The 17,196-nt window shown below is 40.5% G+C and overlaps 1 protein-coding gene across 4 annotated transcripts in view; it reads right to left on the reverse strand.

The window, feature by feature from the left end:
* The window catches only part of CFAP61 (cilia and flagella associated protein 61), a 447,743-nt gene that overhangs the window by 82,677 nt on the left and 347,870 nt on the right, over nt 1-17,196 (reverse strand). For all 4 annotated transcript variants that reach the window (XM_075339389.1, XM_075339390.1, XM_075339388.1 and 1 more), the window contains 3 exons: nt 8,757-9,049; nt 5,759-6,086; nt 612-703 (listed from right to left, as the gene is read on the reverse strand). In XM_075339389.1, coding sequence (XP_075195504.1) covers nt 612-703; nt 5,759-6,086; nt 8,757-9,049 — 713 coding nt within the window. The remainder of the gene's footprint in view (nt 1-611; nt 704-5,758; nt 6,087-8,756; nt 9,050-17,196) is intronic.

A 17,196-nucleotide genomic window follows, 5' to 3' on the forward strand; every position in this document is an offset into this window, starting at 1 on the left:
TAGCCAAAATCTACATGAAGTCTGCCAAATGCATGTGGAAAAACGTGATAATGTTTGATGGTCAGAATCTCAAAAGGGGTGTTTGGCACAAAGCTAACACTGCTCATCACCAAAAGATCACCATACCCACAGTGAAATGTGGCGGAGGCAGCATTATACTTTGGGGTTGTTTATCAGCAGCTGTAACTGGGGTTTTAGTCAAAGCGGAGGGAAGTCTGAACAGTTCAAAATATCAGTCAATTTTGAAACACAACTTTCAGGATTCTGCTAAAAAGTTGAAGATGAAGAGAAATTTCACCATTAAGCACAACAGCTTCCCTGAGAATATCTCCAAATAAGCAAAATTAGCTTCTATGGCTTTGCTATGGAAGATCAGAGTTTTAAAATGGTGGCATTCGAGGAGCCCAGGCCTGAATCCAAATGAAAATCTGTGGATTGACCTAAAGAGAGCACTGTACATAGAAGATGCCCTCACAATCTGACAGATTTGGAGTAATTTTTAACATGACAAAAACCTGGTATTTTAACACGAGTATGTAGACTTTTTATATCCACTGTGTGTACATGTATATATTACTTATGCGTACTACTGATCAAACTATTTTACTTACATAACTTGGCTGCGCCATCTGAGCTTCTAGAGGAGATGGAATTGCAGGTTTTGTGACATGTAAATAGTAATAACCTCCAGGAACAAGACCACCTAATATAGCATAAACCAACATAGTATATCATTACATAGAATTAAAGCTCAATTATTTTAATCTTTCCTTACATACAGTGGGTGAAATAAGTATTGAACACATCAGCTTTTTGTAAGCAAATATACTTTCAAAGGTGCTATTGAAGTGAATTTTTCACCAGATGTCGGTAACAACCCATCCAATCCACATAGGCAAAGAGATCTAACCACAGATAATCATAAATTTAGTGATATGTATTAATGATAAATGACACAGGGAAAAAGTAACACACTTACTGAAATTTATTTCATACTTCGTACAAAAGTTTTTGTTGGTGATCACAGCTTCAAGACGCCTCCTTTATTGGATTCAGGTCAGGTGATTGTCTCAGCTATTCTAGCAGCTTTATTTTCTTTCTCTAAAACCAATTGAGAGTTTCCTTGGCTGTGTGTTTGGGATCATTGTCTTGCGGAAATGTTCACCCTCGCTTCATCTTCATCATCCTGGTACATGACAGCAGATTGTTATCAAGAATGTCTTGGTACATTTGTCAATTAATCCTTCCTTCTATTATATGAAGTCTGCCAGTGCTGTATGCTGAAAAAAAGCCCCACATCATGATTTTCACACCTCCAAACTTCACTGTTTGTATGGTGTTTTTGGGGTGGCATGCAATGCCTTTGGCCTCCAAACATGGTGTGTATTACGGCATCCAAAGAAATTAATTTTGGTCTCATCTGACCAGACTATATTCTCCCAGTATTTCACAGGCTTGTCTAAATATTGTTGAGCAAACTTGAAACGCGCTTGAAAATGCTTTTTGTTCAGCAATGGAGCCTTGTGTGGTGAGCGTGCATATAGGCAATGGAGGATGAGTGCATTATGTTTTCTTTGAAATAATTGTACTTGCTTATTCCAGGTTGTTCTGTAGCTCTCCACATGGGGTTCTTGGATCTTGGGCAACTCTTTAGATAATTATTTTATCTCTTGTCTGAAAGCCTGCAGGGAGCACCTGGTCATGAACGATTGATGGTGAAATGATGTCCTTTCCACTTCTGGATTATGGCCCCAATCATGCTCACTGGAACCTTCAGTAGTTTAGAAATTCTTCTGTAACCAATACTATCAGTACGTTTTGCAACAAGAAGGATGTGAAGTTCTTGAGACAGCTCACTGGTTTTATCCATCATGGGATGTTTGTTGTGTGGCACCTTGGTAATGAGATACCTTTTTATAGGACATGATTTGAATCTGCTAATATTGCCACCATGTATAGCAAGCTTGTTTTCTAATTACTTATAGATTTCAGCTAGTGCCATGGCTTTTGGTACCTCTCTTTCTTCATATGTTCAATACTTTTTTTCTGTGTCAATTCTCAATATTATACATCACTAAATTTAAGGACATCTATGGTTTGATTTCTTTGCCTGTGTGGATTGGATGGGTTGTTGTTGAAGACCATCTAAATGAACTAGGAATGTTTAGTTTGCAAAAGAAAAGGTTGAGAGACGACTTAATAGCGGTCTACAAATATATGAAAGGTAGTCATTGAGCAGCGTGAACTGCCCTATTCTCATTAGCACATGGAAATACAAGAATCAATGAGATGACACTAAAAGGGAAGAGATTCAGATTAGACATTAGGAAAAGCTTTCTGACAGTGAGGGCAGTCAGAGAGTGGAACAGGCTACCACAGGCGATAGTAAGCTCTCTATAAATCGAAATCTTCAAGCGGAAGCTGGATAAACATTAAGGATGAGTTAGGAATACATGTACTTGCAGGAGGTTGGACCTGATGGCTCTTGAGGTCTCTCACAACTTTACCCTTCTGTGATTTTATGATTCTTTGAATTTTGGTGTGCCACATAATAATTAACACCATTCCCTTTTTTTAACTCATTACTGATAAGCCATTATTCTTGATGTACATGTCGAAAAAACATGCCTAACATGTCAACAATGCATAATGGATGTAGCATAACGTATTATTTGACATCACATTTCAGCCCCATGTTTCCATTCAGTATCTACAAATCTGTATTTAGATTATTGTAATGCTGGCTTTCCTTGCACTAACTGGAAGTGACTCTGACGGAGTCACTGCTCCGTTCATCACGCTGCTGTTTCTCCCTGCTTCTGTGCCCACCACGGCTCCCAGGGCCACATGGGTTTCCTTGGTGCCTGCTCCTTACTTCTTAAAGGGGCATTGCTCACATTCCTGATGTGTACCCATTCTATCGCTGAGAAGTACCAGATATTTAAGGCACCCTTCACTATTGGAAGGTGCCTGTGCAACAAAGTTTACTGTAACCATTGTGCCTTTTGTCTACTGGCTCTTCTTTTCTTTAGATCCTGTTCCAGATTCAGTTCTTGCCCATATACCTGATCTAATCCCGATCCAGGTCTGAACCTGTCCAAGTGCCTGAACCCGAACCTGTCTGAGTGCTTGAACTCAGACCTGTCATGAGTGCCTAAAACCTAACCTGTCCGAGTGCTGGGACCCGAACCTTTCCAAATACCTGAACCTACTCCAGTGTCCCGATCCTTTCTTGAGTTCTTGTTCCCATTCTTGGTTCCCAGTTCCAGGCTTAGTTACTGATCCAGTTCATCGTCCCCGATTCCAGTCTGAGTTCTTGATCATGTTCATGATTCCTGGTTCCAGCTAGAGTTCATTATCTGTTTCTGGTTCAAGACTGAGTTCCTGATCCCATTCCCAGTTCCATCCGGAGGCCCTAATCGTTCCTGTGTCCTGGTACTAGCCTGAGTTCCTGTATCTGTGCCTGTGTCTCGGTACCAGACTGAGTTCCTGTATCTGTGCCTGTGTACCGGCAACAACCTGAGTTACTACTTTATCCTTCTGTCCCGATAGCAGACTGAGTCACTGAACCATTCCTGTGTCCCGTTACCACCTTGAGTTCTTGATTTGTCCTGGTACCAGCCTGATCCACTCCTGTATCCCGTTACCAGCCTGTGCACCTGTGTCTGTTCCTGTGTCCCAGTATCTGCATGTGTTCCTGAATCCATGTTCCCACCTGAACATGAATCTGTACCTGATTCAGTTCCGTCTGTACCTGTAGCATCTTCCTCCCTGCAGGTTATCCTAATCCTGTCCCAGCAGAGGCTCTATTTTGTCTGGCCTCTTTCGGTCAGTGTCAGCTTCCACAGATCCAGGGACTCCTTTGGAGTGGTACCTGGCGGCTACCTGAAGCACAACCCTAACCTCACCACCAGAGGTTTTAGAGAAGACGGCTTAGTCATCCCCCTCCAGAGTAAACCTGGAATCCGTGGTGCAGTGGATCCACATCCCCGTCCCGGCAGGATCGATTGTTACCATTCCGCCCATAACAATTATTGTCCTACAGACCTGTCACTATATTATTTATGACAGTCTGTAATATTCCTGTAGAGCACATGTGATAGACTGCTAAAAAAAATATTGCTGAGAAAGTTAAATTCACAATGCCTTTTTTATTCTTGCACAAACTATTCCCACAAATATAACATTTGAGACAATGCAGTTCTCAAATATATTAGTAGTACTTGTAATTAGAGTATTTATAAAAAGATTACGCCGCCATATGTTCAATCCTATAGCAAATAGTGACGAAGGTGCTTGGCTCTATAATATATATTTATATCGGATTAACATGGGGGATCTTGTGTCTAAGAATGTGCGCTCTTCAAACCACAAGTTGGAAACATGCAAGGTCTTAGCGTATGGTGGTATCAAAGGAAAAAGTCCAGCAATACCTTTACATGGCTCTATTTCTCTACTACTAAGAAATCAGTGTTTATATTGATATGAAAAGGAGGTTGAAGAGCTATTTGTGGATCTGAAGCATCTGTCACTCCAGCTCTATTTACTGCCAAGCACCACCTCCTCTGTTTGACTGACAGCACCTTTGTCTGAATTTACACAGTATAGAGGCTTTTAGTCAAGCAGGAGGAGGTGATGCTGGAAGAAGAACAGAGCTGGAGTGACAAAGTCTTCACATCTACAAGCTCATTTACATATCAACTAAAATGCTAATTTCTCAGCAACGGAGGAATGGACTGGTTACATAAAGATGTTGCTAGACTTGTCTTTGAAAGAGGTACATTGACATATCAATAGTTTGGAGTGTGAAATCCTGCTGTCAGATTCTCTTCAATATCACCCATCACTTGGAGTAAAGGACCCATTTCAAACCCGAAAAAAAAGCCATGTAACATTATCCTTCCTACCTCAAATTTACACTGGGTACTATAGACTCGTCATCTTTTTTTTTTTAAAGTCACTTTTCTTTTTGTGTTTTATTGTATTCATTGACATTTCTCTTGAAAATAGTGCACGTGGTTATTGAATTTTCCGTAAATTAAAAATGTACTTTATTTTCACCTTTAACTTTTTATTTGCAACGTTTCAGCAGAAAAAGTCGCACATTTTAGTAACATGTTGTTACACTTGTGCAAAAATACATAAAATGCCTCCAAGGTGAAGACTAGAGTACAATAGTACTAACATTTTGTAATTAATGAAACGTTGGAAAAGCCCAAACCCAGACCAATTGATGGGTGCTAAAAAAATAAACTAAAAAAGAGGTGAACACATATAAAACAGACTTTAAAAATAGGCGCCGAATAAAATAAGTGTAAATATGAAGCAAATTAAAAACACCCCAAAACAGATTAAAAAAAGGCTTCAAACACAAGAAGGGATAGGGCCCTGTTTTCCAAGAGGCGTCAATCTGTGTGAAAGTCCACCACGAATTTGCCCCTTCTTTAGTCCTATGACGTGGTAATTGTGCATTGTAATCTGAGGCTTTTATCTCTCGTCTCAGTCATGGAAACCTATTTTATGAAGTGCATGGCAAACTGTTCTTATGCTTGGGGTAATTTGGAAGTCTGTAGTAAGTTATCTAACAGATGACAGTTGATTTTTAACTTTCCGCACATTTTGGCAAACTCTGATTTGTATTAGTGCACCTGTTTGTAAGTCAGAGAGGTGCTATAATGTATTGGCCATTTGCATAATTGTCTTCAAGATAATCAGAATTTCACTGCAATGAAACTCAACATAATATCTAGAAACTAACCTTGAATTTTAGGCCCTTTATAGATTGGGATGAGTTTGTCACATTCCGGCGACGGTTCTCTGATAGGTTCAAGTGTCGGGTCGAAAAGGGGAAGCATGGTAGCAGCTAGCTGAACGCCTATCTCCTTGGAGCTGAAGTAGCTGTGAGACCACTCATTAACATAATATCTATTGGAGTACTTGGTCAGTGGTCCTGCTGCTCTTATAGAAGAATCATTTGTGTGAAATGTAGTATCAATAACCAGCTTTCCATCATATACCAGGCAGGCACTGTTAACTGCCTTGAAGACATCGTAATCTACTTTCTTCTCCCAGAAGTTGAAGAATGCCTAAAAGACAAAATAATGTAAAAGTAAAATGTATGCATACATAATTACTGCTGGTAAAAACAAAGCTGATAAACACACACACAAACGCTCTTATCACAAACTAACAATTTTGAGGGAAACTTTCTGTATGTGCCATTCCTCTCTTATTCTTTCCATTATGAAAAGAACAAACTTATATTTGGGCGTTACCATTCTCCTTGTCAAAAGGATGTCTCCCTACACAGTCCATCTGACGAGATATAGGACACAAAAAGTCATATTTTATTTTTTTCTCGCAACATAACAGGGTTGGTGCCTCAGGATTGGAAGATGGCTGATGGAACGGATATTTAAGAAAGGTAAGAGGGTGGATCCAGACAATTACCGTCTGATATCAGTGGTCTGCAAAGTTTTTGAGGGCATTATAAGAGCTGACATGCAATGATATATTAGAGAGAATATGATAATAACAGATGGCTTCATGAAAGATAAGTCGTGTCTAACCAACATGTTGGGGTTCTATGAGGAGGTAAGTGCATATTTGGATATAGCAGAAACTATAGCAAATGTTAAAAAAGAGCTGGCTGTTTTTCACAGCACACAACATTCTAAGTTATAAGCAATTTAGTGACAAAAAATGTATAATTGGTGGAGAACTTGATGGATCTAGGTCTTTTTCAACTTATGTAACTATGTAACCCAAAGTAGTCTACCATGATCTTATTCCACTTTGCCTAAAGAAATAAACACTTATTAGATATGCAAATAATAGTTACCACTGGAACCCCTAATGCGCATTTTGCTCAATAGCTTCCTCAGAAGGGTCCGGTGGTAATTATTATGGACATTTGTTTCTCTTCATTATGTGTCTGTTAAATACTTTGCTTAAAATAATGTCACAGTAGCTTTAAGATTATCTGTACTTGCAGTTGATTTTGTCTTCCTGATATCTTATGATCACCTACATTTACCTCAATAGGGGGATATACTGTTCTGATTCATTTTTTGCAATCTCAGGGAAAAAGGTTTCACTATCAAGTTATTTACAGCCATGGCCAAAAGCGTTGGCGCCCTTGAAATTTTTCCAGAAAATGAAGTATTTATCCCAGAACATTATTGCAATTACACGTTTTGTCACACATATTTTTATTTCCTTTGTGTATATTGGAAAAAATATGAAAAAAAGGCAAATGACATAATTTCACACAAAATCCCAAAAATTGGCTGGCCAAAATTGCTGGCATCCTTTACTTAATATTTGGTTGCACAATCTTTGGAATAAATAACTGCAATCAATCACTTCCTATAACCATCAACAAGTTTCTTATGATTCTCAAAAGGAATTTTGGGCCACTTTTCTTTTGCAAACTGCTCTAGGTCTCTCCTATCTGAAGAGTGCCTTTTCCCAACAGCAATTTCAAGATCTCCTCACAGGTGTTCAATGGGATGTAGAGCCGGACTCATTGCTGACACTTCAGAACTTTCCAGCACTTTGTTTTGATCCATTTCTGGGTGCTTCTTGAAGTATGTTTGGAGTTATTGTCCTGCTGGAAGACCCATGACCTAGGACAAAATCCAGCTTTCTAACACTGTACACTACATTACGATCTAAAATCCTTTGGTGACAATATCAAGGTTACAAGTCATCTCCAGATCTTGATGTTCCTTTGTCCATGGTGTGCAACATAGTCAAGACGTTTACAATCTATGGCACTGTAACTGATTTTCCTGGACATGTACAGCAGAGAAAAATTGATGAAAGGTTGCAATGCAAGATAGTCTGGATGTTGGAAAAGCAGCCCCAATCAAATTAAAAAAAAAAAAATCAAGCTGAGGGTGCATCACTGCCAGCACAAACTATTCATCGACATTTGAATGAAATGAAATGCGGTGGCAGGAGACGCAGGGGGAGCCCACTGCTGACAAAGAAACATTAGAGTACAGTTTGCCAAAATGCGCATGAAGTAAGCTAAATGCTTCTGAGAAAGCATCTTGTGGAAAGATGAGACCAAGATAGAGTTTTTTTTTAGTAAAGTACATCATTTTACTGTTTACTGAAAATGAAATGTGGCCTAAAAAAAAAAAGAACACAGTGCCTACAGTCAAATATGGTGGAGGTTGAAAGATGTTTTGGGGTTGTTTTTTTCTACCTTTGGCACTGGGTGCCTTTACTGTGTGCAGGCAATCTAAAAATATGAAGATTACCAAAGGATTTTGGGTCGCAGTATAGTGCCTAGTGTCAGAAAGCTAGTATTGCGTCACAGGTCATTGGTCTTCCAGCAGGACAATGATCCCAACCAAATATTAAGTTGAGGGTACCAAATATTTTGTCTGGCCCATTTTTTGAGTTGTGTGTGAAATTATGTCCAATATACCTTTATTTTCCTGTGTTTTTTTGTGCTGTTCCAAAACACACAAAGGAAGTAATCTTGTGTAAAACAAAACAAGTGTATTTGCAATACCTTTCTAGGAGAAAGACTTCATTTGTTGGAACAATTTCAAGGGTGCCAACACTTTCAGTACCCTTTCGGTACCAACTGTATATATACATAGCGTGTTATAAATATAAATATATATATATATATATATATACACACAGTATATATATATATATATATATATTTATCTATATATGTATATATATATTTTCGTATATTACATTACTCATTACATAAGATATGTTTTACTCACGATGCAGGGTAGTTTCAGTGGTTTTGAATCAGTGGTGAATGACGCACAATCTATAGGATCTGGATCCGCACCGTCATTCCACTGCGCCAGTTTACAATTGTAGTAAGTCGTCACGCCGGCTGCTGATAAACCTTTATGTACAGCTTCTTCTATGGCGTAATTGTTAAAGCAAGTGACATTTGATGTAAGTGGAGGCTGTACAAAATGAATTCGAGAGCCACACATTCCCAATGACATGAGCGTAGCAACTGTGGTGTAACTATCAAGTGTGTTCCCATATACAATCACATTTCCTTAAAGAAAAGAAAGGAAAAACAAAAAGAAATACATTACATAGAATAATAAGAGCTTATTGGTGGAAGAGATTTTAGATGATACAGATTTGCTCTCTCTGACCCGATTATTTAAGTGATACTAGAGGAGAAGAGCGTTGCCTGGCAACTCGAAACTCGAAAATTTACAGAGGAATCTGAACAAAACATCCCACAAAAGTAGAGTGTGCTTAGCTCAGATGAATAGCATTTGGCAATTTCAAAACTAATAAGAACTATCCTGCTTAAAAAGAACATAGATTTCCATGGATTGTGCCGAAGAAAAGAACATTTTAATAGGTTTGCTTGCATCTCTTTATGAGCACAACAAAACACGAGTATAGTGATTACAATGGGGAACGGAAAATGCACCTTAAATTGTGGCTCATGTGCCCTGCATAATTATGTCACTTAGATCACAGCTTCTACTTCTATTAATTTCTCGTGGTAAATAAATATGTAGTTGGTAAATACCAGCAGAATTAAAGGACATGAAATGAATCGCCATCTTGCTCTGAAGACTGCCTACATCTATATTTGTTTCAATGTCGACAGTCAGCTATGATTGCCTACAATGCCCAAAATGGTACTTGATAGAAATAATGTACAATATACCTAAATATATATACTCCCTCTCCCAAAAAATACAAAAGTTCAGTTAGATTTCTGTCAAATCTCCTCATTTTATTCAAAGCACCTCTCCAGAATTTTTCATATCGCACCGCTGGAGTGGTGCTTTAAATCTAAGTCCCCTGACTCCAATCTTATACGCACCCTCCTGCATCTTCATCTTCTATTGCTACCACTCGTGTCGGTCTCGGTGATATGTGACCTGCCAGCAGCTCCAGTGTTTCATGGAGCACACCAGAGGTCACAAATCAATCCAAGTGTATGAGAGCCTCGTTCTTGCTCTCATAGACTTTCATTGAGATCTTGTGACATAACTTCTGACTTTCGGCCAATCAGAAGTTATGTCACAAAATGGCGTTGTGGGGCCGGAGCGCACCGAAAAACAATGAAGTCACCTGAGTGTGAGTATAATTCCGGGGCACGGGGCTTACATTTAAAGCGTCACTCCAGCACTAAAAAAAACACAAAACGCTGGAGAGCTGCTTTAATGGATAACAGGAGTGTTACAGGAATGTATGTGGATATCTGGCAACTCTAGTGTTTTTTTCCCACATGGAAAATGCAGCGTACCAGCAGGAAAAATGCTGTGAAATTTTGCTCATTTTTATGCATTTTCATGCAATTATTTTTATGTATTTTTGATGATTTTTTTATACATTCAACTGAATGGGTAAAAAAACCAGCAAAACAGAAAGAATTGACATGCTGCGGTATAAAAAAATTACTACAAAGCTCAAAATGCAAAAAAACCCAGCACTATGTGAATGAGATTTTAGAAATTCCATTTATTTTTCTGCTACTTGTTAACAATCTCTTAAAGGGCACCTGCCAGTTGATTGATGCTACCCAAACAATGGGCAGCATGAACCAGATCTTGGCTGCAGGCTGCACAGTTCTGGCCAGGTACTGTATATGTTTTGTTGAAAAGCCCAGGTGTTTCAGAGAAACCATGGTATAAACATCCGGACTACAGTGAGAGATAAGACCTTTCCAGCGCCCCCACTCCCTCCCAGCTGGCTTCTCCGTGCATCGCTCTAGGTGACATACAGGTATCTCCATATGCACACACATGAGAAAAACCTGTCAATGAACTAGAGTGGTGCAGGAAAAAGCTGGCCAGGGAAGCGTATCAAAGAAGAAAATAACAGACTGCAATCGTGCAGCTGGGCTCTGATTCTTGCTGTTAATGGTTTAAAGAGACAGAGTCAACAGACAGGCTCCCTTTACATGGACTACTAACAGTCTTGGCACTAGCCACTCAGGAATGACAAGTTTGGAATACACAAACACATATACAGTGGTGTGAAAAAGTGTTTGCCCCCTTCCTGGTTTCTTATTCTTTTGCATGTTTGTCACACTGAAATGTTTCAGATCACCAAACAAATTTAAATATTAGACAAAGATAACACAAGTAATCCCAAAATGCAGATTATAAATGAAGGTCTTTATTATTTATGGAAAAAGAAATCCAAACCTACAGGGCCCTGTGTGAAAAAGTAAATGCCCCCTAAACCTTATATCTGGCCTTGGGTTGTAAACTTCACCCTTAGCAGTGACAACTGCAATCAAGCGTTTGCGATAACTTGCAATGAATCTTTTACAACGCTCATGAGGAATTTTGGCCCACTCATCTTTGCTAAAATTGTTAAAATTCAGCCACGTTGGAGGGTTTCCGAGCATGAACTGCCTTTTTAAGATCATGCCACAGTATCTCAACCGGATTAAGGTCAGGACTTAGGCGGGCTTTGCACGTTGCGACATCGCAAGCCGATGCTGCGATGTCGCACGCGATAGTCCCCGCCCCCGTCGCAGGTGCGATATCGTGTGATAGCTGGCGTAGCGAAAATTATCGCTACGCCAGCTTCACATGCACTCACCCACCCTGCGACCGTCGCTCTGGCCGGTGACCCGCCTCCTTCCTAAGGGGGCGGGTCGTGCGGCGTCATAGCGACGTAACACGGCAGGCGGCCAATAGCGGCGGAGGGGCGGAGATGAGCAGGATGTAAACATCCCGCCCACCTCCTTCCTTCCGCATATCCTACGGAAGCCGCGGTGACGCCGGTAGGAGATGTTCCTCGCTCCTGCGACTTCACACACAGCGATGTGTGCTGCCGCAGGAGCGAGGAACAACATCAGACCGTCGCGTCAGCGTAATTATGGATTACGCCGACGCTGCACCGATGATACGATTACGACGATTTTGCGCTCGTTAATCGTATCATCTAGGCTTTACACAGTACGATGTCGCATGCGATGCCGGATGTGCGTCACTTTCAATTTGACCCCACCGACATCGCACCTGCGATGTCGTAGTGTACAAAGCCCGCCTTAATGTCAGTCTAAAGGCTCGTGAGCACGTTGCGTACTGACATGCATTTACGCTGCGTTTAGCACTGCAGCGTAAATGCATGCGTCCTGCGTCCCCTGCACAATCTATGTAGATTGTGCATGAGACGTGCGCATGTTGCTTTTTTGAACGCAGCGATTTGGGTGCTAAAATTTTGACCCAAATCCGTGCGTTCATAAAAGCAGCATGTCAATTATTTGTGCGCTCTGGATGCAGCTCCCAATCTGTCTATGGTGGGGGCAGCATCCCTAGCGCATGAAAACAGCTTTTTTTTAACAAAATACTGCATTTATTATGTAGTGTTTCTGCAGCGATTTGAAGCACACATGTGCTGTCAAATTGCTGCAGCATATTCTGCAGTTACATGCACATGAGCCCTTAATTCTCCTTCAGGATATTTTGGTAGATAGCAGAATTCATGGTTCCATTTACCACAGCAAGTATTCCAGGCTCTGAAACAGCAAAACAGCCCCAGACTATCACACTACCACCATATTTTACTGTTTATATGATGTTCCTTTTCTGTAATGGTGTTACTGCTACACCAAATGTAATTGGACATACAGTTAGGTCCAGAAATATTTGGACAGTGACACAAGTTTTGTTATTTTAGCTGTTTACAAAAACATGTTCAGAAATACAATTATATATATAATATGGGCTGAAAGTGCACACTCCCAGCTGCAATATGAGAGTTTTCACATCCAAATCGGAGAAAGGGTTTAGGAATCATAGCTCTGTAATGCATAGCCTCCTCTTTTTCAAGGGACCAAAAGTAATTGGACAAGGGACTCTAAGGGCTGCAATTAACTCTGAAGGCGTCTCCCTCGTTAACCTGTAATCAATGAAGTAGTTAAAAGGTCTGGGGTTGATTACAAGTGTGTGGTTTTGCATTTGGAAGCTGTTGCTGTGACCAGACAACATGCGGTCTAAGGAACTCTCAATTAAGGTGAAGCAGAACATCCTGAGGCTGAAAAAAAAGAAAAAATCCATCAGAGAGATAGCAGACATGCTTGGAGTAGCAAAATCAACAGTCGGGTACATTCTGAGAAAAAAGGAATTGACTGGTGAGCTTGGGAACTCAAAAAGGCCTGGGCGTCCACGGATGACAACAGTGGTGGATGATCGCCGCATACTTTCTTTGGTGAAGAAGAACCCGTTCACAACATCAACTGAAGTCCAGAACACTCTCAGTGAAGTAGGTGTATCTGTCTCTAAGTCAACAGTAAAGAGAAGACTCCATGAAAGTAAATACAAAGGGTTCACATCTAGATGCAAACCATTCATCAATTCCAAAAATAGACAGGCCAGAGTTAAATGTGCTGAAAAACACCTCATGAAGCCAGCTCAGTTCTAGAAAAGTATTCTATGGACAGATGAGACAAAGATCAACCTGTACCAGAATGATGGGAAGAAAAAAGTTTGGAGAAGAAAGGGAACGGCACATGATCGAAGGCACACCACATCCTCTGTAAAACATGGTGGAGGCAACGTGATGGCATGGGCATGCATGGCTTTCAATGGCACTGGGTCACTTGTGTTTATTGATGACATAACAGCAGACAAGAGTAGCCGGATGAATTCTGAAGTGTACCGGGATATACTTTCAGCCCAGATTCAGCCAAATGCCGCAAAGTTGATCGGACGGTGCTTCATAGTACACATGGACAATGACCCCAAGCATACAGCCAAAGCTACCCAGGAGTTCATGAGTGCAAAAAAGTGGAACATTCTGCAATGACCAAGTCAATCACCAGATCTTAACCCAATTGAGCATGCATTTCACTTGCTCAAATCCAGACTTAAGACGGAAAGACCCACAAACAAGCAAGACCTGAAGGCTGCGCCTGTAAAGGCCTGGCAAAGCATTAAGAAGGAGGAAACCCAGCGTTTGGTGATGTCCATGGGTTCCAGACTTAAGGCAGTGATTGCCTCCAAAGGATTCGCAACAAAATATTGAAAATAAAAATATTTTGATTGGGTTTGGTTTATTTGTCCAATTACTTTTGACCTCCTAAAATGTGTAGTGTTTGTAAAGAAATGTGTACAATTCCTACAATTTCTATCAGATATTTTTGTTCAAACCTTCAAATTAAACGTTACAATCTGCACTTGAATTCTGTTGTAGAGGTTTCATTTCAAATCCAATGTGGTGGCATGCAGAGCCCAACTCGCGAAAATTGTGTCACTGTCCAAATATTTCTGGACCTAACTGTACGTCTTCCAAAAAGTTCAACTTTTGTCTCATCACTCCACAGAGAATTCTCCCAAAAGTCTTGGGGATCATGAAGATGTTTTCTGGCAAAACTGAAACAAGCCTTCATGTTATTTTATCTCAGCAGTGGTTTTCATCTTGGAACTCTGCCATGCAGGCTATTTTTGCCCAGTCTCTTTCTCATGGTGGAGTCATGAACTTACCTTAACTGAGGCAAGTGAGGCCTGGAGTTTTTTGAATATTGTTGTGGGGTCTTTTGTGACCACTTTGATGAGTCATTGCTGCGTTCTTGGGGTAATTTTGGTTTGCCAGGCGCTCCTGGGAAGGTTCACCACTGTTCTATGTTTTTGCTATTTGTGGATGATGTCTCTCACTCTGATTCACTGAAGTCCCAAAGTATCACAGAAAGTATCTACTTTAAAGGTTTTTATTGTATTTTAGACTCAATTAACAATAAATACTAAAACAAATACCTGTGTATTACCCACACTTCGTGACACAATCCCTGTGATTTAATAACCCAATTCTTTCCCTTTGGTTCTGTTACTGGCTATCCTGTGGGGGTCGGCACCCTAGATTAATTAATTGGTGCCCCCACTCCTCAGCGGCTCGCCCTTCCTACTTTTTCCCTACTGCCGTATGCTAGGGGTTGAGGAGTAGGTATAGGCACCAGTGCAGATTGGATGAAAAGGTGTGATAGATATTTAAGAGATTTAGAATAGTTTTCTTCTCACCACCAATATAGGAGAGATATTAGTTAATTTAAAACAAGTGTTGACCCACTTAATGAGTTGACCCAAAACTGTAATGACCCGACACGTTTCTCCCCACACTTCTGGAGTTCATCAGGGGTCTATTTCAATTCATAGACAGCACTCAATAAAAGGTATTTTCTGTCTATTTTTCTTTAGTCCAAAACTTTGATAGAGTAGTTCACTTCTATTTCTTTTATTCTTAATATTTTTCCATCCTGTAGATATGCTCATTTTATCATGTTCAACTCCTTAAATTGGCATGTTCATCTCTTTGCAGTGCGGGGTCATGTTTTTACCATGGTGCCCTTCATCATAGGATTGTTTTCCGGAATAGTTTTTTATGTCCAGAGAGGAGAATCCCTCCTTTAAATATGATCCCTAAGGTCACAGAAACTTCACTTCCTTATTCCATGCAGGGTAGTAGGTTCCAGTGCTGTTTACTTGTAGATCTTGTATCTCTCTAGGTTTCCTTGGGGCTCCCAGGTGTCCCTGTCCACTACAATGGTTTTCATCTTGGAACTCTGCCATGCAGGCTATTTTTGCCCAGTCTCTTTCTCATGGGGGAGTCATGAACTGACCTTAACTGAGGCAAGTGAGGCCTGGAGTTGTGGGGTCTTTTGTGACCACTTTGATGAGTCATTGCTGCGTTCTTGGGTTAATTTTGGTTTGCCAGCCACTCCTGGGAAGGTTCATCACTTTTCTATGTTTTTGCTATTTGTGGATAATGTCTCTCACTCTGATTCGCTGGAGTCCCAAAGCTTTAGAAATGTCTTTATAACCTTTCACAGACTGATAGATCTCAATTACTTTGTTTATTATTTGTTCCTGAATTTCTTTGGATCATGGCATAATGTCTAGCTTTTAAGGATCTTCTGGTCTACTTTACTTTGTCAGGCAGGTCCTATTTAAGTTATTTCTTGATTGAGAAAAGGTATGGCAGTACTCAGGCCTTGGTACAAAGCTTTTTTACACCAGAATAATGGCATAATAACTTTGATGTATCAATCCCAAAATTTAAAGCGGTTTTTAACTTTCACAGTTGTGCCCAAACAATTGCATCTTGTAAAACAACAAAAAGATAGTAGTGAGACTCCCTGGGTCCATCTCCAGCTATCCGTCATTGCTCTGGTCTGTGCATATGGGCACTGGTACTGACATCACAACTACAGCACACATTAACAATGCAGCTAATCACAGAGTTGGCCGCTCTGCTGATGTAGTTGGCATGAACAACTGAGTTCAGTGATTGGCTGCAGCAGAGAATGTTCGCTGTAGCTGTGGCATCACCGCTGTAATAAACACAAAGAGCCTAGAGCTGCTGTGAAGAGCTAGAGCAGGACAAGGGGAGCGTGAATATTTTATGAGTTTGGTGATTACAAGTATGTAATCATTTGGGCTCAAGTTTTTTAAAAGTGAAATACCCCTTTAATAGTAATATTCAGTGTGCCTGCATTCTACACTACATGGAGAGTTGGTACTTACTGTAGAATATTCATACAGTGAACACTATAGCAAGACATGCAAGTTTAGAAAAACCCAAAATTAAAGGAAGCTTCTACTTCCAAATCCTGAAGCTGAATTCGCTACGGACTGTGTTGCAATTATTTCTATAATTGAATGTAGTGGTTTCAGATGTACAGAGTAGTTGCAGAATATTTTCCACAACAGAATCTACAGCAATTATGCAAAGCATCAATATACCATAAGTTTAAGGTCAACTGTGACTGGTTTGTTAGGAGGGGATATACCGTAACTTTGCAGGGCAACAGCTTGTTTGATGGGGAAAACCACAAAGACACAGGTCCATTTAACAATGAACTAGATAGTCATCTCCCACCTATCATACTATTCAGATCCAAGGTCACACCTCCACCATGACCACTAGTCTGGCCTTACGCTAAGGCTATGTGCGCACTTTGCAGTTCAATTCTGCAGCGAAAAAGTCACTGTGTGTGCGACTCAGAACACAACTGAAAAAGACGCATTCTGCAGAACGCAAAGTGCGAACATTCCTGGAGAGAATTCATGCATCCAGAACGCACATTTTTCACAGTATGCACCCACTCGGCTCTGCAGCATCCCCATAGACTTGCAGCAGAGCCGAGTGGGACTACACTGTCACTGTCATGGCTGGCTGCGGACAGTGCCGGCCGATCAGAATGAACTCGGATGAACTTCACCC

The sequence above is a fragment of the Anomaloglossus baeobatrachus genome, chromosome 3 (genome assembly GCF_048569485.1).
Source record: "Anomaloglossus baeobatrachus isolate aAnoBae1 chromosome 3, aAnoBae1.hap1, whole genome shotgun sequence".
Lineage (NCBI taxonomy): Eukaryota > Metazoa > Chordata > Amphibia > Anura > Aromobatidae > Anomaloglossus > Anomaloglossus baeobatrachus.